This window comes from Gorilla gorilla, chromosome 5 (genome assembly GCF_029281585.2).
Source record: "Gorilla gorilla gorilla isolate KB3781 chromosome 5, NHGRI_mGorGor1-v2.1_pri, whole genome shotgun sequence".
Classification (NCBI taxonomy): domain Eukaryota; kingdom Metazoa; phylum Chordata; class Mammalia; order Primates; family Hominidae; genus Gorilla; species Gorilla gorilla.
In genome coordinates, this window is record NC_073229.2 from 135,454,588 (window position 1) to 135,478,105 (window position 23,518).

Genomic DNA, 23,518 nt, shown 5'->3' on the forward strand with positions numbered 1-23,518 from the left:
GGTTCAAACGATTCTCCTGCCTCAGCCTCCCGAGTAGCTAGGATTACAGGCACCCCCGACCATATCTGGCTAATTTTTTGTCTTTTTCTTTTTCTTTTTCTTTTTTTTTTTTTTTTTTGAGACGGAGTCTCACTCTGTCGCCCAGGCTGGAGTGCAGTGGCACGATCTCAGCTCACTGCAACCTCCACCCCCCAGATTCAAGCGATTCTCCTGCCTCAGCCTCCTGAGTAGCTAGGATTACAGGCACCCCCCACCACGTCTGGCTAAATTTTTATATTTTTCTTTTCTCTTTTTTTTTTTTTTTGAGATGGAGTCTCGCTCTGTTGCCCAGGCTGGAGTGCAGTGGTGCAATCGGCTCACTGCAAGCTCCGCCTCCTGGGTTCATGCCATTCTGCCTCAGCCTCCCGAGTGGCTGGGACTACAGGTGCCTCCACCACGCCCAGCTAATTTTTTTTTGTATTTTTAGTAGAGACGGGGTTTCACCGTGTTAGCCAGGATGGTCTCGATCTCCTGACCTTGTGATCTGCCCGCCTTGGACTCCCAAAGTGCTGGGATTACAGGCGTGAGCCACAGTGCCTGGCCTGACCTTGTCTTTCTTAACTTTGGGTTCTTCCAATAGGGGAGGAGGTGGCAGCAAAGACATCCTGACATCATCTTGTATCTAATGCCCATTTACTTATGTGTGTCTCCCAAATACCTATGAAATACACAAGAGCAGAGCAGGGGATTACCTCGGTATCTCCAGATGAGTGAAATGCCATGCACATCTCGATGCTTAGTAAATATTTACTGAATGGCAAATACTTAAAATCTGTGTAACTTTTTATATTCATATTCATATTTGCAAAGCCTCTGTCGGGTAATCAGGGGGCAGGTGGTATTATCCTGTTTTCAGAGTGTGAATATTTTTAAACTTAGTATCTATGACCAAATGAGTTACTCTTCCAAAGAGTTGCATTGCCATTAGTGATCATGGGGAAGCCCAGAGCATGAAAGCTCCTTACTCTATCACTTTCCCCAAAACTTTCCTGTCCTTCCCTTCAAGACACTTGTGGTGGCATCAGTAGCAAGACAGGTAAAGACTCACAGGCAGTAAGATGTTCTTTTGATTTAAAAAATGGCTTCATCTGCCTTCCTGGTTACACTGTCTTCTCCCCAGATATACAAAGAAACCTGATCTTATGAATATGAGAACTCCTCCACAAGATATTTTGCTTTGTAAACCACTCTTGGAGGTTGGCCAGAGTGCCAAAATGCAGCTATTGGGTAGGTTGAGGAAAGTAGACAGAGAAGTAGATTAGGTGGTGCATGTGTTTTGACTTCCTCCTTGGATCTCAAATGTAGACATAATCTGTGACTATTTGCCTGTGCAAAGCTAGTTATTAAGCAGAACTGGGGCATTAATGTTTCTGAATTTTATCCACTATTAATTATAAAACTCAAATGGGCTGGGCATGGCGGCTCATGCCTGTAATCCCAGCACTTTGGGAGGCCAAGACGGTGGGTCACCTGACGTCAGGAGTTCAAGACCAGCCTGGCCAACATGGAGAAACCCCATCTTTACTGAAAATACAAAAATTAGCCGGGCATGGTGGCACATGCCTGTAATCCCAGCTACTCAGGATGCTGAGGCAGGAGAATCGCTTGAGGCAGGAGGCAGAGGTTGCAGTGAGCCGAGATCATGCCACTGCACTCCAGCCTCGGTGACAGAGCAAGACCCTGTCTCAAACAAAACAAAACCTCAAATGGTTAAAGGTAACAATTCTCATCACATCATGGGAAAAGGGCACATGGTATTATGGGATTAAAAATCAGTAGGGTGTGAATGCCAACCATCCTCCCAGAGGCACAGAGCTCACTAATAGAGGTCTGGCATATCCAGCCTAAAAGTAGCTACTTGTGCATTGCCATCTCCCCCAACCTCCACAGCTGATGGCAGAGCCCTAACAATGTCATTTATAGCCAGATTTATTTTTACTTTATAAAATTAAATGTGACTATTTTAAGAAATACTAGTCTACAATAGAGAAGTCAATTTAAAAGCTTATTTGGGCTGGGCGCAGTGGCTCCCAGTAGCCTGTAATCCCAGTACTTTGGGAGCCTGAGGTAGCCAGATCGTTGAGTTCAGGAGTTTGAGACTAGCCTGGCCAACAGGGCAAGACCCCATCTCAACCAAGGGAAAAGCTTGAGTAGAAAGTGAGAAAAATGAGAGAAAACAATGTTAAACAACTTTAACAAATATTAATGTTTCACTTAAACATTAAAAGGAAATGTTTAATGAAGTTATTTGATGTCTCTGAGCTTCTGGCTCCTTTTCAGATAAATGAAAACATCCTCAAGAATGAAACTGTTTCTTCAGCCATACTTAAATTTTTTTTTTCTGTGATCTGAGAGACAAAACTTTATTAATAGCCAAATCTAAAAAGGAGGGAAAATTATGGAACACATGAAGATCCTTACAAGAAAATTTCTTGGTAAAATAGTTCCAAATTTCAGCACCCTCCCAGATGAGTTAGTGAAACAGCAAATGGACCTCACTAAAAGGCAGTTAAGCTACAGACTCTGAGGACAGTTACAAAGGAGGAGCTTTCCTGCAGAAAACAGAACCAGAGACAGGCTGAGTGTGAGCTAGTTTTAGGCATTCATGTTGAATAACCATTTGTTAATACGGCTGTATCCAATTATAATCAATCAGGTTAAAAATGGTTATTGTGTTGAAAATATTGTGTCAAGTTACTATGATGAGAAAGAGATGATGTATGTGGAAGTCCTGACAGCATAGAACTTGTAAGTAATAGAATTTCATCAATCTACACATATAAGGGGAAAAAAACCCCAATGCTGAGGCCTAGCCCCAGCCTCCCAAACAAAAAAAAATCCCCAGAAGTGGAAATTCATTATGTCTTAACAAGACTTGAAATAAATTATGTTCAGACACAGGCTATGTATCTCTTTGGTTCCATATTTACCATGTAATTTTCAGAAAATGAATCCTCCCAACATTTGCAAATACATATTCTGGCAATGGAAGACCTATTTCTGTTGAATAACCAGGTGAGTTATTTCTGTTAAAATAATAACTTTTTTCTATTGAAAAAAATAATAGGCATATAAAAATTGGCATTTAAGTTTTTAAGAAGTAATGTAGTTTTTGCTTTCTCTGTAATTTAATTATATCAAAATGAAAATGAACACTAAAGATCTACTAACAAGTACACTCTTAAAACTCTCTCTAAAAGGATGAGTGCTAAATTAAATTTTCCCATTTTTGCTGCCCTTTTTTTTTTTTTTGGTTTTAACCCTTAAGTTTTGGTAAGGAAATTGCAATATCAAACAGGATATAAAAATATGTTAAATTTACTTCATTAAAACTCAGAAAAGGCTAGGGTAAGAAAGATGTAACCAATGCAGGCTTATAAAAAAGATGAAGTCACACTGCTATATTTTATATTTTATTCAATTTTAATATGGTTTCCATTATTAACTTTTAAAGCAAAATGATTTCCAGTTTAAAAAACAATGCACTGACCACATAATTCCTTTTTTATTTTACACAGTTGTTATACAAATATTCTAAATACACATTTTGTGTTCAAGATGATGGCAAATAAGATTAACTGTACAGTACATAAGGAAAGAAAATATTTTAAGTATATTTAGAAGCAATAGAAATGTCTATACAAAACAAGCAAATGGAATAAAATTTTTTATTTTTAAAGTATTGCAACAGGCCCACAGGTTTGTAACAAAAATGTCTTTGCACAGTTCCTCACAATGCCCCATTAATAGCTAAAGCAAGACAGCATTTTTTAAAAAATAATGTTTCAAAATGCTACACGTGGTACTACTGTTTGCACAGTTTGATCAAAATAACGATCTACTTTGAGTCAAGCAAAACCTAGAGGAAATATACCAAACAACTTGAAAATCATTTGTATAAAAGTCATTGCACATTATTTTACTCAGTTGTTTGAAAAGTAAAAAAGTGTATTTACAAAATATTTTGCAGTCAAAATTATAAAGTGAATGGATATCTCGAAGTAACACGTCTTGATACAGACAGTTCAAGGAAAACACACAAATGGTTTTTCTTTAAGAGGTTTTCAGTGCTCCTTCCACTGGGAAGTAAACATGATCTACTCAAATGAATTTACAAGATGGTACACACACTGGAGCAAATCCAACACCTGCATTATAAAACAATGTTTAAAAGGTGACAGAATGAGGAATTTGTACATTGTAAGAAGTGAGCTATTCAGAGATCAACAAGTACATTTTAATTCGGTTAGCATAGAAGTCTTCATAGTCTTCAGATAACAGACAGTGAACATCCTTGACTCGATGAAAGTTAAAAAGCACCATGCACAACAGTTTAGTGGTAAGCACTGAAAAAAATAGCACCTGTAATTCTGTGATATTGACAATTTAAAACTGGTCTAATAACTGCCGGCGATATGGTGCCTTGGACAATTCTCTATTTACTCGGGAGAGTTTGAAAAGTACTGGGCAGTTCAGAGAAACACATGGGATGTGTCGATCAAAGCAACCTGTACAGTTCTTGCATATCTGAAAGCATAAGAGAAATACAAAAAATAATAGGGAAGTTTTTATGCGTGTATGCAAACAACAAATTTTTATAATCCCTACTTTCTAGACTACCACAGATTACTGGCAGACATACATTACAGAAACTTTCATTAATTTTAATCTCTTAGAAGCCTAGACTACCCTATGTTGAGGCATTTCTAAAGGATATTATTTTGTAAAGATAGTACAAATTTCCCTAAGGATTCATTTAATTCCTAAGATTAACTTTCATTTACAATGGAATCCTATTAAAATCTACATAAGCTACCCAATTACCAAAGAATGTCTCTTAAATGAACTACAAACACGATTTTTTTCAAAGTACTTAGACTATATTCTCATATGCCAATCATAAAAAAGTTACTCTTTTTCGTATTCCAGAAGAGAAAAGCAACCTGCTGAAGCCATGGCAGAAAAACATAAATTGTGAAGATTTCATGGACATTTGTTAGTTCCCCAAATTAATACTTTCATAATTTCTTATGCCTGTCTTTACTGCAATCTCTGAACATAAATTGTGAAGATTTCATGAACATTTATCACTTCCCCAATCAATACTCTTATAATTTCCTATGCCTATCTTTAATCTTTTAATTCCGTCATCTCCGTAAGCTGAGGATGTATATCGCCTCAGGACACTGTGGTGATTGCGTTATCTGCACAAATTGTTTGTAAAGCATGTGTGTTTGAACAATATGAAATCTGAGCACCTTGAAAAGAACAGGATAACAGCGATTTGCAGGGAATAAGGGAGATAACCATAAAATCTGACTGCCTGCAGGGCCTGGCAGAACAGAGTCATATTTCTCTTCTTTCAGAAAGCGAATAGGAGAAATATCGCTGAATTCTTTTCTCAGCAAGGAATAACCCCGGGAAACCGAATGCATTCTCAGGGGTAGGTCTCTAAAATGGCCGCTCTGGGAGTGTCTGTCTTATGCAGTTGTAGACACGGGATGAAATATGCCCTGGCCTCCTGCAGCGCCCCCAGGCTTGCTAGGATTAGGAAATTCCAGCCTGGCAAATTCTAGTCAGACTGGTTGTCTGATCACGAACCCTGTTTCCTGTTAAGATGTTTATCAATGACAATGTGTGCCCAGCATGACATGGACCTTCATCAGTAATTCTAGTTTCACCCTGGCCTTGTGATCTCACTCTGCCTCTCTGCTGTTGTGATATTTTACTGCCTTTGAAGCATGTGACCCACTCCCTATTCGTACACCCCTCCCCTTTTGAAACCCCTAATAAAAACTTGCTGGTTTTGTGGCTCAAGGGGCATCAAGGAACCTGCCAACATGTGATGTCACCCCCAGAGACCCAGCTGTAAAATTTCAAAAAAAAAAAAAAAATAATCAAATAATGTGAATTTGAAAGTAGTGGTGCAGACCAGTGGTTCTTAACCCTGGCTAACAATGAGCTTAAAAATAAACAAGTGCCCCATCCCAGACCCATAATGAGTCAGAATCTCCAGGCATGAAAGCCTAAGAATCTGTACTTCTTAAGGCTTCCCAGATGATTTGGATGTATAATAAGATCTGATCTTAAGGAAAATAATAAATCATAAGGCAATTTTTAAAAAGAGAAACTATAATGTTTTACACAATGATCAGACTTTTAAAAATACTTTAAAGTCTCAAGTTGCATATATAGTTAAAAAAGGATTATAAAATATGAAGAACATAAAAAAATTAAAAAGGATGCCAGTGAAGACTCCAAAGGTTAAGAAAATGCAGGCTGACTTTCACCTGAATAGTGTAGACAAGTGATTTTAAAAAAGCGATACCAAATGGCAACAACTACTCTGGACTGTCTTTTAAGAGAAATCAAATATGCTCTAGTGAATTCTTTGATCTATATTTATCAAAGGGTTTCAGTTTCAGAGATGGCTCACAGGCCAGTGAATTTTTGTTCTTTGCCCCAGTTATCTTCCAGTTAACCAAAGGGCACACTTTTTCTAAGTAGACTGGTTACTGTATCCAATATTATGATATTGTCACAAGCAGACTGCTTAGAAACATGTGCTTCAGTATGCTCCATGAAGACTGAGTATGCTGTTCTATGATGAAGCCTTTGCTAATTAGATCTCTGCCAAGAGACTCAAATCTATTCCCAAATATAGAATTTCTGTATTACAGCTCTATGAATTGCAGTTACATTCAGGTGCCAGGACAAACTGATAAATATTTAAGCTCTTTCTGTGCTTGTCTGATAAATAAGCCAGGATGGAATTACTTGACTCACTAAATTTAACTCAGTGTTTAGTTTCAAGATCCTTTACTGGTGGTTTAAACCCTGAGCATTATAGCTTGATTCAGGCTTACATTTAAAACTTTAGTGCCCCAACCCAGACATCTACTTTGTAGCACATAGGGAGGCAGGCACTTAAAAAATATCTGCTTTAATCTTTATTCTTTTTACTATCCTTTGGCTTTCTTGTTCAAAAAAGATTTAGTCAAGGCTGGGCACAGTGGCTCATGCCTGTAATCCTAGTACTCTGGGAGGCAGAGGCAGGTGGATCACCTGAGGTCAGGAGTTTGAGACCACCTGGCCAACACGGTGAAACTGTCTCCACTAAAAATATGAAAATTAGCTGGGCGTGGTGGTGCATGCCTGTAATCCCAGCTACTCGGGAGGCTGAGGCAGGAGAATCGCTTGAACCTGGAAGGCAGAGGTTGCAGTGAGCCAAGATTGCACCAACTACACTCCAGCCTGGGCAACAGAGTGAGACTCTGTCTCAAAAAAAATTTTTCAGTCAGATGCTTGCTTCATTTGCTTTCATTCTTTCATGTTTATGATTAACAGTGTTAAGGTGATGAATTTTTCTCTGAGGTCTGCCATCTAGAATCTGATTTGCAGTGTTTTCATTTTGTTTAACAGAATTTACAAGTGGAAGGATCACTTTGTTTTGTTAGTTTGTAATTAATTACCATTTTATAGCATTGTATTACATTCATTTGTAATATTTCTACTTTTTGAAATGTACTGAGGCTTTCTTTTTTTGTTTTTTGTTTTTGTTTTTTTTTTTGAGATGAGAGAGTCTCATTCTGTTGCCCAGGCTGGAGTGCAGTGGCACGATCTCAGTTCACTGCAACCTCTGCCTCCTAGGTTCAAGCGATTCTCCTGCCTCAGCCTCCTTAGTAGCTGGGATTGCGGGTGCCCGCCACCATGCCTGGCTAATTTTAAATTTTAATTTTTATTATTTTATTTTTAATTTATTATTTTTGAAATGGAGTCTCACTCTGTTGCCCAGGCTGGAGTGCAGTGGCACAATCTCAGCTCACTGTAACCTCTGCCTCCCTGGCTCAAGCGATTGTCCTACCTCAGCCTCCCAAGTAGCTGGGATTATAGGTGCCTGCCACCATACCCTGCTAATTTTTGTATTTTTAGTAGAGATGGGGTTTTGCCATGTTGGCCAGGCTGGTCTCAAACTCCTGCCCTCAAGTGATCCTCCTGCCTCGGCCTCCCAAAGTGCTGGGATTATAGGCGTGAGCCACGATCCCCAGCCGAGGCTTTTTTTTTTTTTTTTTTAAACAGACTATGACTTTTTTTTTTTTTTTTTTAAGATGGAGTCTTGCTCTGTCACCCAGGCTGGAGTTCAGTGGTGTGATCTCGGCTCACTGCAGCCTCTGCCTCCTGGGTTCAAGGGATTTTCCTGCCTCAGCCTCCTGAGTAGTTGGGAGTACAAGGCTCATGCCACCATGCCTGGCTAATTTTTGTATTTTTTAGTAGAGTTGGGGTTTCTCCATGTTGGCCAAACGTTTCAAACTCCTGACCTCAGGTGATCTACCTGCCTTGGCCTCCCAAAGTGTTGGGATTACAGGCATGAGTCACCACACCTGGCCAGATATTTTTAAAACATTCTAGAAACACTTAAGAAGTACATTTTTTGGTACTGGGTTACAGAGTTTGATATATAATCACAAGGTCTGACTTATAATGTTTACAATTTCCATAATTTCACTTATTTCTGATCACTTGATTGGTCTTGGATTGAGAATGATGTAAAATCTCCTGTTTGGATGTGTTTCTAATTCTCATTACATCTCTAGTAATTTCTGCTTCATTAAAAATTTCTACAAATTAGTGTATGGGAAACATTCATTTGAACGTTCTTGAAAAACACCTCAAATTAAAATAGCTCTTGAAAGATGACAAACCATCATTATTTATAAATAGCATCGCTTTTTCTTTTTTTTTTTCGATCCAAGGGTATACATATAGGTTTGTTATATGGGTATACTGTATGATGTTGAGGTTTGAGCTTCTAATGATCCTGTTGCCCATGCAGTAAATGTAGTATCTGACAGGTGGTTTTTCAACTTTTCCTCTCCTCACCACCCTTTTGGAATCCCTAGTGTTCATCATTCCCATCTTTATGTCCATGAGTACCCAATGTTCATTATATGTGAGAACTTATATGTGAGAACATGCAGTATTTGGTTTTCTGTTTCTGCGTTAATTTGCTTAGGATAATGGCCCCAGCTGCATCCATATTGTTACAAAGGACATGATTTTGTTCTTTGTTCTTTTTTTTTTTTTTGAGACAGAGTTTCGCTCTTGTTCCCCAGGCTGGAGTGCAATGCTGCAGTCTCAGCTCACTGCAACCTCTGCCTCCCAGGTTCAAGCGATTCTCCTGCCTCAGCCTCCTGAGTAGCTGGGATTACAGGCATGTGCCACCACGCCTGGCTAATTTTGTATTTTTAGTAGAGATGGAGTTTCTCCATATTGGTCAGGCTGGTCTCGAACTCCTGACCTCAGGTGATCCGCCCGCCTCGGCCTCCAAAAGTGCTGGGATTTGTAGGCATGAGCCACCACGCCCGGCCGATTTTATTCTTTTTTTATGGCTGTGGCATCACTTTCTTTTAAACTGTATTTTTATAAGAAATAAGATGGCCGGGCATCATGGTTCATGCCTGTAATCCCAGCCCTTAGGCAGCTGAAGTGGGAGGATTGCTTGAGTCCAACAGTTTGAGACCAGCCTGGGCAACATAGTGAGACCCGATGTCTAAAAAAAAATAATTAGTAAAACATGGTGGGATATGCCTGTAGTCCCAGCTACAAGGGAGGCTGAGCTGAGAGGATCACTTGAGCCCAGGAGGTTGAGGCTGCAGTGAGCTGTGATCATGCCACTGCATTTCAGTCTGGGTGACAAAGTGAGACCCTGCCTCAAAAATAAAATAAAATAAAATAAAAATAAATAAATAAAAAGAAAAAAGAATGAACACCTAATGCTGAAGGAGGATGGGCTCTGGGTAAATTGATGGCACCAAGTAGTGATGTGTTTGTCACTGAGTGCAGAAAAAACATAAGAAAGTCTAGGAAAGGACCATTTAACAGCCTGACCTTAGCAGAGCCCTGGAGGTCCTGCTCTCATTTAGGCGTCATACTAGGATCCAGCAAGGGAATTTTCTATGAGAGTTGGCTGCTGCCATCAGGACAGAAGTCTATAAAATAAATAGAAGCTGGGAGCACCCAGTGACTTCAGTGGTTGTACTGACTAGAACCACAAAACTGGTACAAAATGGCTGAAAGTTGGTTGGTAATAACTCCAGTGATATATTCCTTCTTTAATCATGCATTAACCAGGAACTTGTTCATTCATTCAATAAATATTTACAGACCAGCCCCATGGGCTTGGCTATATGCTAGGCATAACTGACTTGACAGTCAAAGAACTGGGCCTCTGTCCTCACTGGCTCATTTGCTATTTAGTGAGGAAGACAGACAAACCCCAAATCACAGTAAAGCAGAGGAGATTATGGCAGGAGCCTACTGCAAGGAAGGCTTCACCCAGTCCAGAGGTTTCAGCTGATTCCTCAGAAGATGGGGGGTGGGGTGGGATAGGTAGAGGAAAGTGTTCCTGGCAGAAGGAGCAGGGTGTTTAAAGGCCAGGAGGAGGCGGCGAGGGGCATTCACAGACCTAAGAGAAGTTCAATATGGTATGGGTCGAGGTAGAGTGTGACAGAGAAGAGCAAGAAATCGTGACACAGGGATAGCAGGTAGGGAAAGAATGGAGATGACTTATCAACCATAATAAGGAGTAACGATTTTATTGGGGGGTGCGAGGTGGCAAATTTTTCTTTAGATTTCATTTTTCAACTTACTTTGAGACGTTTGTTGTTTATTTCTGCTAGAATTCTCATACTTGAAAAATCATCCTTGCATTTTATGTCTATATCCCAGCTCGGCCACTTAGCAGTGTAACATGCAAATCACTTAAACTCTCTGTATCAGTTTACTCACCTGTAAAGGTGCCTAGAACAGTCTCTGGCACACAGTATGACTCAATCATGCCATTAATCATCTATCTGGACTCACAGAATTATAAACCTTCCAAGTTTACTAGCAAGCAATTCTCTAAGACAACTAGGTATTTTTCTTTAAAGAATGGTAAGCACTAGTAGAGCAATTGAGACTTTTCTTCTTTTTAATACTGTAGATTGAGTATCCCTTATTTGAAACGCTTAAGACCAGAAGTGTTTCAGATTTCAAATTTTTTCAGATTTTGGAATAAGTGCATTATACTTACTGGTTGAGTATCATTAATCTGAAAATCTGAACTCTGAAATGCTCTCATGAGCATTCCCTTTGAGAGTCACATTGGTGCTCAAAAACTTTCAGTTTTGGAGCATTTTGAATTTTGATTTTTCTCAATTAGGGATGCTCAACCTGTATTATAAAAGAAATTGGATGGATGGCCATTCTTGTTGTAGCTATTAAGAAACACAACACACTATTCCATGAAAAAAAACAAAAATTATAAAACAAACCATTATTAATAGTTTGATATTTTTGAGATTTTTAGGAAGTTTATCATTTAGACTCTTCATTTCACTTTTCACACCAGTTTTGTATCTCACACTATAATTCAAGAGTGACTATATCTTCCTGTAAGATCAGACTGCTTGTGATTCCGGGCCCATGGAACAAAACTGTACCTTTACAAGTTGCTCCTGTTTACGTTCCAACTCCCGGATTTCTTGGTTGAGGATGACTGCAACATGCTGAGGTTGGCTCCGACATTTACTACAGATGCCATGCTGAGTTAGATCATCACACACAGGACAGTGTAGGGTAGTAAAATATTGTGAAATAGTGCCTTTCCGCCCTTCAGGTTCACTTCGCGAGGAGCTGGTAGCTTTATGGATCTATAAAAACATCCATTCAGAAGTAAGTCTGAGTCAGCTTCACAGCAAAGCTGCTATTTTCATGCTAATTACAGGTTTACTCAGGCATTCATTCATTCTTTCATTCATTCACTCATTCAACAAATGTTGAGTAGCTACTATGTGCCAGGCACTGTTCCAGACACTGGAGCTACAGAAATGAATGAAGTCCTTGCCTTCATGGAACTTACATCTTAATATTATCAGATATTTTTTTTATTATTATAATTTAAATTCTAGGGTATGTGCAGGTTTGTTACATATGTATACATGTGCCATGTTGGTTTGCTGCACCCATCAACTCATCATTTACATTAGGTATTTCTCCTAATGCTATCCCTCCCCCAGCTCCCCACCCCCCCGACAGGCCCTGGTGTGTGATGTTCCCCGCCCTGTGTCCAAGTGTTCTTGTTGTTCAATTCCCACCTATAAGTGAGAACAGGCGGTGTTTGGTTTTCTGTCCTTGTGATAGTTTGCTGAGAATGATGGTTTCCAGCTTCATCCATGTCCCTGCAAAGGACATGAACTCATCCTTTTTTATGGCTGCATAGTATTCCATGGTGTATATGTGCCACATTTTCTTAATCCAGTTTATCATTGATGGACATTTGGGTTGGTTCCAAGTCTTTGCTATTGTGAATAGTGCTGCAATAAATCCCTTTGTAAAAAAGTTATTAGATTAGCCTCTTAGAAATGTCATTGGGTTAACATTCTTGCCGATGATGAAATGAACATTAGTAATAAAGAATCTGAGTTTCCTGCCTTAGAGCCAGGCAGGATATGTGCTCAGAACACTTAGTAACATATAGGTGGGCAAGATCATCTAACACAAAGCCTATTTTATAATAAAGTGTTGAATATCTCATGGAATTTATTGAATACTGTACCAAAAATGAAAAACAGAATGGTTGTATGGGTACTTGAACTATGGTTTCTACTGAAGGCATATCATTTTTGCACCATCATTAAGTAGAAAAATCTTAAGTTGAACCATCATAAGTTGGGGAACAACTATAATGCTATTTTACCATTGCAGTAATTCTTTACTCTGGTTTCTTCAGGGCTGTGTCTAGTGTGTCTAGATACTAAATCCTACACCTTTCTTAGACATTCATTTTGAAGGAATTTTTGCTGTACATTTATTTTCTATTAACTGGCTTATTCTACGTTATTTGTGGCTACCATTGAAATTGTTGTGGGATTTATCTTAATATTTCTATAATTTGGCCAACTTGATAGAAGCTAGGAATGTGTTTGTAGAATACTTAAAACGTTTATCTTTTAGGAAACCAGGAGAGCATGGCATCTTTGCCAGTTTAGGACAGAGGATCTGCTTTGCTCTCATAGTGAAACAGGAAAGGTTCCCTTGTTCCCCTCGCAGGGTGTGCGAGAGGGAGAATGGCTCGCTTCTTCAGTGCCCTGCTGCTCAAACCTCTAGGGGAGCACACAGACGGGCAGGTTGTGGAGCTCTGGCCCCATGGCAGTGTCTAGGGGTGAATGTTTACAGCTGAAGCCCCAGTGGGTGTGTGTTACAGGGTATTCTTTTAGTTTGCCGTCTATAGGCGGCTTGTGTTAACCAGCTCAATTAGACCCTCTAGCTTGTCTCAAGGATGGAGGGCTTTCTGTATTCCGGGTTCTTGCCTTGGTGTACCAGAAGAATCCGATCACCCGTGGGCTAGGAGAATGAGTGCAACGTTTTATTGAGTGGAAGTAGCTCTCATCTGATGGTGGAATCAGCAGGGAGATGGTTTTCCCCTGGAGTTGGGCTGCTAGGTGGCCCCGTCTCTTCTCTGACTGCCCCGGCCAAACTCCACCTTGTCCTGCTGGTCAATGGCCTGCCAGCATGCCAGTGCCTCTCGGTGTGCTGTTCTGCTGGCGTGCTCCTCTTGACGACCAGCTGCTTGGGTCTTCCACCGAAGTGTTCCTCACAATGTCCAGCCGCTCGTGTGTCTGCCCACTAGGGTCTCGGGTTTTTATAGGCCCAGGATTGGGGCGTTGCAGGCCAAGGTGGTCTTGGAAAATGGCAACATTTGGGCATGAAAGCAGGAGTGCCTATCCTAACCTAGATCTGTGGGGGTGGAGCCCTAGCCAGGGACCCACCTTTCTCTACCCAGCACTTCCCCTCCCGCTTTCCGTATCATTTTACGGGACCACACTCTTCCCTTCCCAGCACTCCCGTATCAATAGCACATAAAACCTTTAGTTCTACTGAAAATTTGGAGTGAAATCTCTCCATAGTTAGAGCACATGTACTATTTGGTAAGCTTACCCTTGGTAATTCATGATACCAGCTGAAGACATCAATACCAATAAGTGAGAAGATTCTTGCCAAGGGTGGAAGGATTTGCTTGGTAATATAGTAAGTGGCATTCAGTCTCAGAGTTGGGTCCTGCAGGACTTCCACTGGGCGCCTTACAAGCTGGATAAGTGGTACTCCGGGGGTCCCATAAATGATGACGTATGGCACTCGCTCCCCAACCTGAGGCTCGGAGCGCCGGTCATAAGTCAGCATTTTCCTATTCGAATTCAAAGAAAAAAACCACACCCAAATACTGTTATGGAAGCCATCTTTCTCACAAATTAAGTCAGAATTAAACAATAATAAAACAATGAAAAAACTATAAAAGACAATTTCAAAACAGAATTACTATTTCTTTGAGAATAATATACATTTTGCTTAGTTGACACCAAGTGTAGATATCCTACAAGAGTTTAAAAATTACTCTGTAAATCACTGTTACCTGGAAAATAATGAGTTGGCAGATATCAACTAGCTTAAGATGTACTTTAGGTGGGAGTGGTGGCTCATGCCTGTAATTCCAGCACTTTGGGAGGCCAAGGATCGCCTGAGCCCAGGAGTTTGAGACCAGCTTGGGCAACATAGTGAGACCCCCATCTCCACAAAAAAATTAGCCACCATAATGGTGCACATCTGTTATCCCAGCTACTTGGGAGGCTGATGTGGGAGGATCACTTGAACCTGGGAGGTCAAGGCTGCAGTGAGCTGTGATTGCACCACTGCTTTCCAGCCTGGGCGACAGAGTGAGACCCTGCCTCCAGGGGCAGGAAAAAGATGTATTTTATCCCCTAAGAATGAGAACTAGCTATCATTAAATCTATCATGAAAGATAAGAGAAAATTTACCTGGTTAAACTATCTGATTCCAGAATGATACCATCTAAATGCTTTGGTAGAACAATATTAAGGACTACCTAGTGATTTTGATGTGGGAAAAACAAATGAATCAAGCACTGTTTCACAATTTCTTTGCATAAGTTTCTGAAGGAAAGCCCAAAAGAGGATTTCCTCTTCACATCTTACAAAGTATGAGGGAATATTCACTAACTTTCAGTGAGGCTTCATGTGCGCAGGTAAAGAAACAATTTTGTGTCTGTGTCTATGGACTGTCTTTTCATTTGGGTCTTCTAGACCTGTGCAGAATCTCAGGACTATCCTGGCAAGGTACTGAGGGTATCATTACCTTGTAAGTTCAAGGGCTGGCACACAAGCTCCTGGTTTATAAGAAAAACTTCCTCTGTATTCCTTGGCAAAGATAAAGTCTTGTATGCTGGCCTTTCCTTCCAGAAGCTTCATACATTGTCGCTGAACATACTGTTTAATTAGACTTATATCTCTCGTTTCAAATAGCAGCTTTAGAGAACGCTCAAGTATCTTAAAACAAAAAAGATACGCAAGTAAAGATAAAATATCTCCTAGTATGTTTCACCATTGTTATTACACTTTCAATTATGTAACTACTGGGTAACCTGCTAACCTACCTAAATAATCTGTTACTTACAATGATGGGATAATAAAATTATTAAAAATTGAAAGTTATTTGAGACTTTAGAGAGCTTGCTATTTCTAAAAACAGAATATCATGTAGTTTAAGGAAAATCATGTGGAATGACATGCAAATTAACATTTGTTATGTGATAAGCAACATAAAACACGTAAGTTTTTTTTTTTTAATAGTCAAAGCCTCTAGGTACAAGAAACCAGACATGATTTCATGTATTGTTTTTTTATTTACCAGTATAGAAAGGGTCCTGATTCAGTCACAGGAAACACAGAGAAGTTTAAAGATCACCAGGCAGTCAAATCAAAATCAGCCTTTTTGACTTTTTATAATATTGATAAATAACTATGACAGAATTTTCTGTGTTGGAAATTTCTACTAGGAAATAACCAGCATGCAGTGGATTTATGTAAGATTAATTTTTTTTTTTTTTTTTTTTTTTGAGACGGAGTCTTGCTCTGTCGCTCAGGCTGGAGTGCAATGGCGTGATCTCGGCTCACTGCAACCACTGCCTCCCGGGTTCAAGCGATTCTCCTGCCTCAGCCTCCCGAGTAGCTGGGACTACAGGCATGTGCCACCACGCCCGGCTAATTTTTTGTTTTAGTAGAGACGGGGTTTCACCGTGTTAGCCAGGATGGTCTCCATCTCCTGACCTCATGATCCGCCCGCCTCGGCCTCCCAAAGTGCTGGGATTATAGGCGTGAGCCACCATGCCCGGCCAAGTAGATTAAGTTAGTTCTAGGTGAAAGCTCTGTGTCTTATTCTGAATACTGGAACCAATGGATATTTATACAATAAGCTTATTAATTTAGCTTGAGTACAATTCTGCCTAGAGAAAGAAGGTACTGGATTATATCTCTTCCAGAAATAGTGCTGAAAAAAATCCCAAATTCACATAATATTATATATATAATATATTGATAATATTCAATCCACTATGCTTTTAATGCTCTCATCAAACAGTATATAGAATGCTATTCCCATTTATACCATTTATTTTTGTTTTGCTATAGAAGGAGTCTAGGCCCGAGTAAAGAAAAAGCCAAAAAATATCAGGGTTATTATGGTTGAGAAATTTGAGTAATTTATAGCTAATTGTTTGGAAATCTTCCTAATTTGTATTTGATAATCCAAATAAATGAAAGTTCAGTTAATCTGGAATGGATTATGTTTCTCTCTTTTTATTTTGATGGAGTCTCACTCTCTTGCCCAGGCTGAGTGCAGTGTTGTGATCTTGGCTGTCTGCAGCCTCCTCCTCCCGGGTTCAAGTGATTCTCACACCTCAGCCTCCCGAGTAGCTGGGATTACAGGCATGCGCCACCACACCCAGATAATTTTTGTATTTCTAGTAGAGATGGGGTTTCACTATGTTGGCCAGGCTGGTCTCGAACTCCTGATCTCAAGTGATCTGCCTGCCTTGGCCTCCCAAAGTGCTGGGATTACAGGCATGAGCCACCACACCGGGTCTGTTTGTCTTGTTTATCCTGCTCTGCTTTCAGGAGTTGTTACACTGTGACATATATGATCTCCAGGCAATAGGCAGGAAACTCTCATGTATTGCTTTTTAGTAATTTTTGATAAAACGTAAGGTATGGGAGGAAGTCAGAAACTTAAGGACTAAAATCAAATAAATTGTTTTTATTAGAAATAAAATTCTAGCTACTCAGGAGGCTGAGGCAGAAAGATTGCTTGAGCTCAGGAGGTCAAGGCTGCAGTGAGCCAGGATTGGACTACTGCACTCCAGCCTGGGTGACAAAGTGAGACCCTGTCTCAAACAAACAAAAACAAAATAAGACACTACAAATAAAATTCTCAAAATTCATGTAGTTACTCCTATAGTTATATTAATTATATAGGCTATAGTTCCTTCACCTAGATGTATGTTTAAGGGTAGTTACATTTTCACCAGACACTTTAGCCACTTATTTCTTACAGATGAAGACAAGATAGATAAACCTTACCTTAGAAACAGCAGGGCAGGAATCTCTTCTGACTGTTTCTATTCCTTTTGCATCAAATACTGGGTCCTTCTGATCCAGTGTTTCATACATGTAACCCACATACCTCTTTTTTGTTTGTAAAACACAGGGCAAATATACCTGTGGTAAAATTAATAAAATGCCTCTTAAAAACCATTTTCCCCCACCAAGAATGTTTTATTTTTATGTCTTTGTGCTTTCTTTAATCAAGTATCAATTATTTAAAAAATTCTATATATGACTTTGGGTCCAACAAATTCATGATATAACACGTGGGAGCAAAATGAATTGTCTTTAAGTTGTTACCACTTGCTCACTCCTTTTCTTGCGCTACCAGTTTTGTTTATTTACTGAATAAAGTATAAACACTTTAGCTTGGCATTCAAGAGTCTACAGTCTGGTCTCAACTTTATTTTTCCGGATCTATCTCCTGCTTCCCCGTATTTCCATACTGTGCTTTTCCAATTCCATACATGCCATTTTCTTCTGTGCAGAATGATTGCAGCCCCATGTCTGCCTACTGAAATTCTAACAATTTTTCAAGACACAGTTCATTGTTACTTCCTATATATGGAGTCTCCCTATCCAGCCCAGGAGGACGCAATTCCTCCTTTCCTTTGTGCTCTCACAGTGTTTAAGCGGGCTATTCTCATCTTGCTTTCTGTTATGTTTACAACAAGAGACTGCTTATATACATTCCTAACCTTTCCTTTTAGATTACTGGCTCTTAGAGGGCAGGACTGTGTCTTACACTTCTTCGTATTCCACACAGTTCCTAGGCTAAGTATCTTTTATACAGAAAGAAAGAAATACATATTTGATATCTAAAGGTAAGTGAAAAAGAGTTCAAAGTCCTTGTGGTAGACTTTGTTTTGCAAAGAAAGAATATATCTTCCATCCTACATGGTCTTCTTACAATGTGACTTTGACATTCTTCCTATTAATAGTGGGGTCTAAGTTCACTCCCTTTAAATCTAGAGAGGCGTGGGACACTGTGTTACTTTGCGCCTGGGTCATACAAAACAAAGCAGCTTTTGTGTTTCTTTGGGATGTTCACACCTAGAACCCAACCCTCATGTTGTGAGGGAGAACAAGCAGCCCCAGTGAAAGGCCACTGGTAGGTGTTCTGGCTGATGTCCCAACTAGTAGCCAGCATCAACCACCAGACATGATGGTAAGCAAGCTTCAGATGGTTTCAACCCTTAGCTGCTGGTTGGGTTACCCCTAACCCCTAACAGTCTTCTCAGCTGAGGAACTAGACATCGTGCAGCAGAGAAAAGCCATTCCAGTTGCACCCTGTCTGCATTCCTGAGCCAGAAAATCTGTGAGAAGAATGAAATGCTGGCTGTTTTACACCATTAAGTTTGGGGTGATCTGTTACACAATAATAGTTACTGGAACAAAGTTTTCATTTCCTTACATATATACATTACTAAACAAATTTTGAGAAAATTATACAAAAGAGAAAATATTTAAATACTTTTTTTTTTTTTTTTTAGAGACAGGGTCTTACTTTGTTCCCCAGGCTGGAGTGCACTGGTCAATCACAGTTCACTGTAACCTTGAATACCTGGGCTCAAGTGGTCCTCCTACTTCAGCCTCTGGAATACCTGGGACTACAGGCGTGTGCCACTATGCCTGGTTAACTTTTTAATTTTTGTAGAGATGGGGTCTGGCTTTGTTGTCCAGGCTGATCTCAAACTCCTGGCCTCAAGCAACCCTCCTGCTTTGGCCTCCCGAAGTGCCAGGATTACAGACATGAGCCAGTGACCCAAATTTAACACTTTAATAGACCCATATACTGTTAGTGATTCTGAAAATGTACTGAACAAATCAGAGGTCTCTAGAAGGTATATGAATTTTATATGTGATTACTAATATTACATTCCTCTTACCTTTTCAAACTTCAATTTCACTGGTTTAGGATTGGTAGCAGTTACAGCTTCGGCAATTTCCTGACCAATCTTAAAAGACTGCTCCTTAGTGGCTCCTTTCAGTAGCACAAACATACTAAGGGGATTAAAAATAAAGTAAGGTAATGAGGAAGTCATTATAACAAAAATTTTATCAAGAGTAACTTTCCTGGCTATGACTCTTGTCTAATGCCAAAAAAAACTCCCTTTCTCCTATTTACTCTTTAAGATGCTTTCTATGTAAGCTTTCCTGTTTTATTACTTTCCTTATGTACTATGATATATCTTGTTACAAATCTTTTAAGACATCCAATATTTCTAACACACAGATCAGGTCAGATATCCCAGTAGTCAAGGAAGTCCTGGATCATCCCTGGACGTTTAAGGCTTTGTATGGTACACAAGGGGTCACTAACCCCAAGGCTACAGACTGATACCAGTCAGTCTGTGATCAGTGGCAGATCAGTCAGATCAGTGGCAGCATTAGATTCTCATAGGAGCATGAACCCTATTGTGAACTGCGCACAAGTGCAGGATCTAGGTTGTGTGCACCTTATGAGAATCTAATGCTTGATGATCTGAGGTGGAATAGTTTCATCTCCAAACCACCTGGTCTGCGGAAAAATTGTCTTCCATGAAACCGATCCCTGGTGCTAAAAAGGTTGGGGACTGCTGTGGTCCAGGCACAGTGGCTCACGCCTATCATCCCAGCATTTTGGGAGGCCAAGGCGGTGGATCATCTGAGGTCAGGAGTTTGAGACCAGTCTGACCAACATGGTGAAACCCCATCCCTACTAAAATATAAAAATTAGCCAGGCCTGGTGGCATGTGCCTATAATCCCAGCAACTTGGGAGGCTGAGGCAGGAGAATCGCTTGAGCCTGGGAGGCAGAGGTTGCAGTGAACTGAGATTATACTACTGCACTGCAGCTTAGGACTCCATCTAAAAAAAAAAAAAAAAAAAAAGGTTGGGGACCACTGTGGTACACAGTTAAGTACATCACAAAATAAGAGACTATATGATTATAAGAAAATGGAAGATGTACTTGTGATATGGGAGAAGTTCCCTTAAGGCTAGAACCACTCAACTTAAAAAAGAAAGACATTGGCTGGGTGCGGTGGCTCACACCTGTAATCCCAGCACTTTGGGAGGCTGAGGCGGGTGTATCACCTGAGGTCAGGATTTTGAGACCAGCCTGGCCAACATGGCAAAATCCCGTCTCTACTAAAAAAAATACAAAAATTAGCCAGGGGAGGTGGCGTGTGCCTGTAGTCCCAGTTACTTGGGAGGCTGAGGTGGGAGAATCGCCTGAACCCAGGAGGCAGAGGTTACAGTGAGCTGAGATTGTGCCATTGCACTCCAGTCTGGGTGACAGAGCAAGACTCCGTCTCAAAAAAAAAAGAAAAAAAAAAAGACAGACATATATCCTGTAATGTATGTTAACTGAAAAATAGTTAGAAAACATAAAAAGACACACGGAAGAAAATCAACATCTGTAATCATATCATACACAAAAAAGACATTACAAACACTGTGTATATCTGTAAATCTTTTCATTTGCTATAATGGATCATGTTACTTGGTAATGAATAATATTGAATTACATGAATAAAAAACACCAATACAAAATATACTCAAAATACCAATACAAAATATACTCAAAAATAACTGATAAAATGCATTGGGCATCTTTTTTTCTATTTCAGTATATACTACAACCTGACCACCAACAGAAGTAATGGTTAATAAATATTTAAGTTAGATAGATTATAAAGTTCATCTTCACTTATATTTCTAGTGAAAAGACATTAAATAGTGGAAATGGATGATATCTTGAAACATGACTTTAAGATTCTTTTTTCTAGCCATATAAACCAATCTCATATTTCTGAAGTGTTTTTATACTGGATTTTTAAATCCCATTTTGGATGGTTTCTTTGGAAAAAGTCCCTGCTAATACTGGAGACAGTACTTGCCTGACAGCCTAATATGAAAAATTAAAAGAAAGGAAAAAAGTAGTTTATTCAACTCTACTAAAAGTCTTTAAAATAAATATTGTCTCAATCTGAATTAATTTTAACATTCACTAAGGTAGAATAAAAATGCTTTAGTTAATTAGACCTTCAATCTAGGCTATACTTCGAACCATCTGAAGGTTTTTTTTAGTTTCTTTATAGGCCATCTGATGCTCATTTATACCAATACTACCTTATTTTATTTTATTTAAGAGGCAGGGTCTCACTCTGTTACCGAGGCTGGAGTGCAGTGGCATAATCATGGCTCACTGCAGCCTCAACCTCCTTGTACTCCTTCACAATAATTTTTCAGTCTATTCCCGGCCCCAGGTTCAATACATAAGACTTGCTTTCTGTTATATAGGTTTTTTCCAAGAATTTTATATAAATGAGCTGGGTACAGTAGCTTTTGCCTGTAATCCCAGCAACTCTGGAGGCTGAAGTGGAGGACCGCTTGAGGCCAGGAGTTTGAGATGGGCCTGGGCAATATAGTTAGACCCTGTCTCTAAGTAAATAAATAAAAATTTTATATAAATGAAACTATATAGTATGTACTCTTTTATATCTGTCTTCTTTCACTCAGCATATTTTGAGATTCATCCATGGTGTCAGAATAACAGCAACTGGTTGGTTTCCATTGTTGAGCAGTATTCCACTGTATGGATATACCACAGTTTGCTTGTCCAATCACTCACTGATAGACGTTTAGATATTTTGCAGTTTTGGACTATTACGAACAAAGCTCCAATGAAGAATCGTACACAAGTTTTTGTGTGGACATAGGTTTTCCTTTTTCTTTTTTTTTTTTTTTGAGACGGAGTCTTGCTCTGTCACCCAGGCTGGGGTGCAGTGGCGCGATCTCGGGTCACTGCAAGCTCCAACTCCCGAGTTCACGCCATTCTCCTGCCTCAGCCTCCTGAGTAGCTGGGACTACAGGGGCCTACCACCACGCCCGGCTAATTTTTTGTATTTTTAGTAGAGACAGGGTTTCACCGTGTTAGCCAGGATGGTCTCCATCTCCTGACATCATGATCTGCCCGCCTGAGCCTCCCAAAGTGCTAGGATTACAGGTGTGAGCCACAGACTGTGCCCGGCCAGGTTTTCTTTTTTCTAAGATAAGCATAAAGGAGTGGAATCACTGGGTCATATGCTAAGTGTATGTTGAACTTCATGTGCAACTGCCAACTGTTTTTATGAAAGATTATTATTCTTAAAATGTTCAGATGCAATGATGAATGCAACATTTTTTTTTTTTGTCTTTTTGAGATGGAGTTTTGCTCTTGTTGCCCAGGCTGAAGTGCAATGGCGTGATCTCAGCTCACCGCAACCTCTGCCTCCCAAGTCAAGCGATTCTCCTGCCTCAGCTTCCCGAGTAGCTGGGATTACAGGCATGCACAACCACGCCCGGCTAATTTTGTATTTTTAGTAGAGACGGGGTTTCTCCATGTTGGTCAGGCTGGTCTCGAACTCCCGACCTCAGGTGATCTGCCCAAAGTGCTGGGATTACAGGCATGAGCCACCGCGCCCGGCCGTATGCAACATTTAAAATAAGTGGACATACACATATTTCTATACGGTTTTATAGTAGGCAAAACTAAGCTACAGTAATAAAAATCAGATAAGTGGTTGTCTAGGGCATGGAGTGAGGGTGAGGGATTCACTGTAAAGGGAGAATGAGATAACTTTTTAGGGTGATAAAAAGTGTTCTATATCTTGACTGGCATGATAGCTGGTAACTTGGGCCTATGTATTTTAATATTTTATTACATACTATACATGTTGTTAAAAATTATAATTCCATAAAAATGATAAAGAAATAAAGGTACATATACTTTACATCTTAAAAGTTATTATTGGCTGGGTGCGGTGGCTCATGCCTGTAATCCCAGCACTTTGGGAGGCCAAGGTGGGTGGATCACGAGGTCAGGAGTTCAAGACCAGCCTGGCCAACATAGTGAAACCCCATCTCTACTAAAAATACAAAAATTAGCTGGGCATGGTGGCACATGCCTGTAGTCCCAGCTACTTGGGAGGCTGAGGCAGGAGAATGGCTTGAACCCGG

General features: G+C 39.9%; 1 protein-coding gene across 2 annotated transcripts in view; it reads right to left on the reverse strand.

The window, feature by feature from the left end:
* Positions 1-3,443: 3,443 nt before the first annotated feature.
* The window catches only part of REV3L (REV3 like, DNA directed polymerase zeta catalytic subunit), a 185,802-nt gene continuing 165,727 nt past the window's right edge, over positions 3,444-23,518 (reverse strand). For both annotated transcript variants that reach the window (XM_055391516.2, XM_031011917.3), the window contains exons 27-32: positions 19,424-19,538; positions 17,511-17,648; positions 15,232-15,422; positions 14,020-14,266; positions 11,523-11,732; positions 3,444-4,566 (exon numbers count right to left, since the gene is read on the reverse strand). In XM_055391516.2, the coding sequence (XP_055247491.1) occupies positions 4,426-4,566; positions 11,523-11,732; positions 14,020-14,266; positions 15,232-15,422; positions 17,511-17,648; positions 19,424-19,538 (1,042 nt within the window). In that variant the 3' untranslated portion in view covers positions 3,444-4,425. The remainder of the gene's footprint in view (positions 4,567-11,522; positions 11,733-14,019; positions 14,267-15,231; positions 15,423-17,510; positions 17,649-19,423; positions 19,539-23,518) is intronic.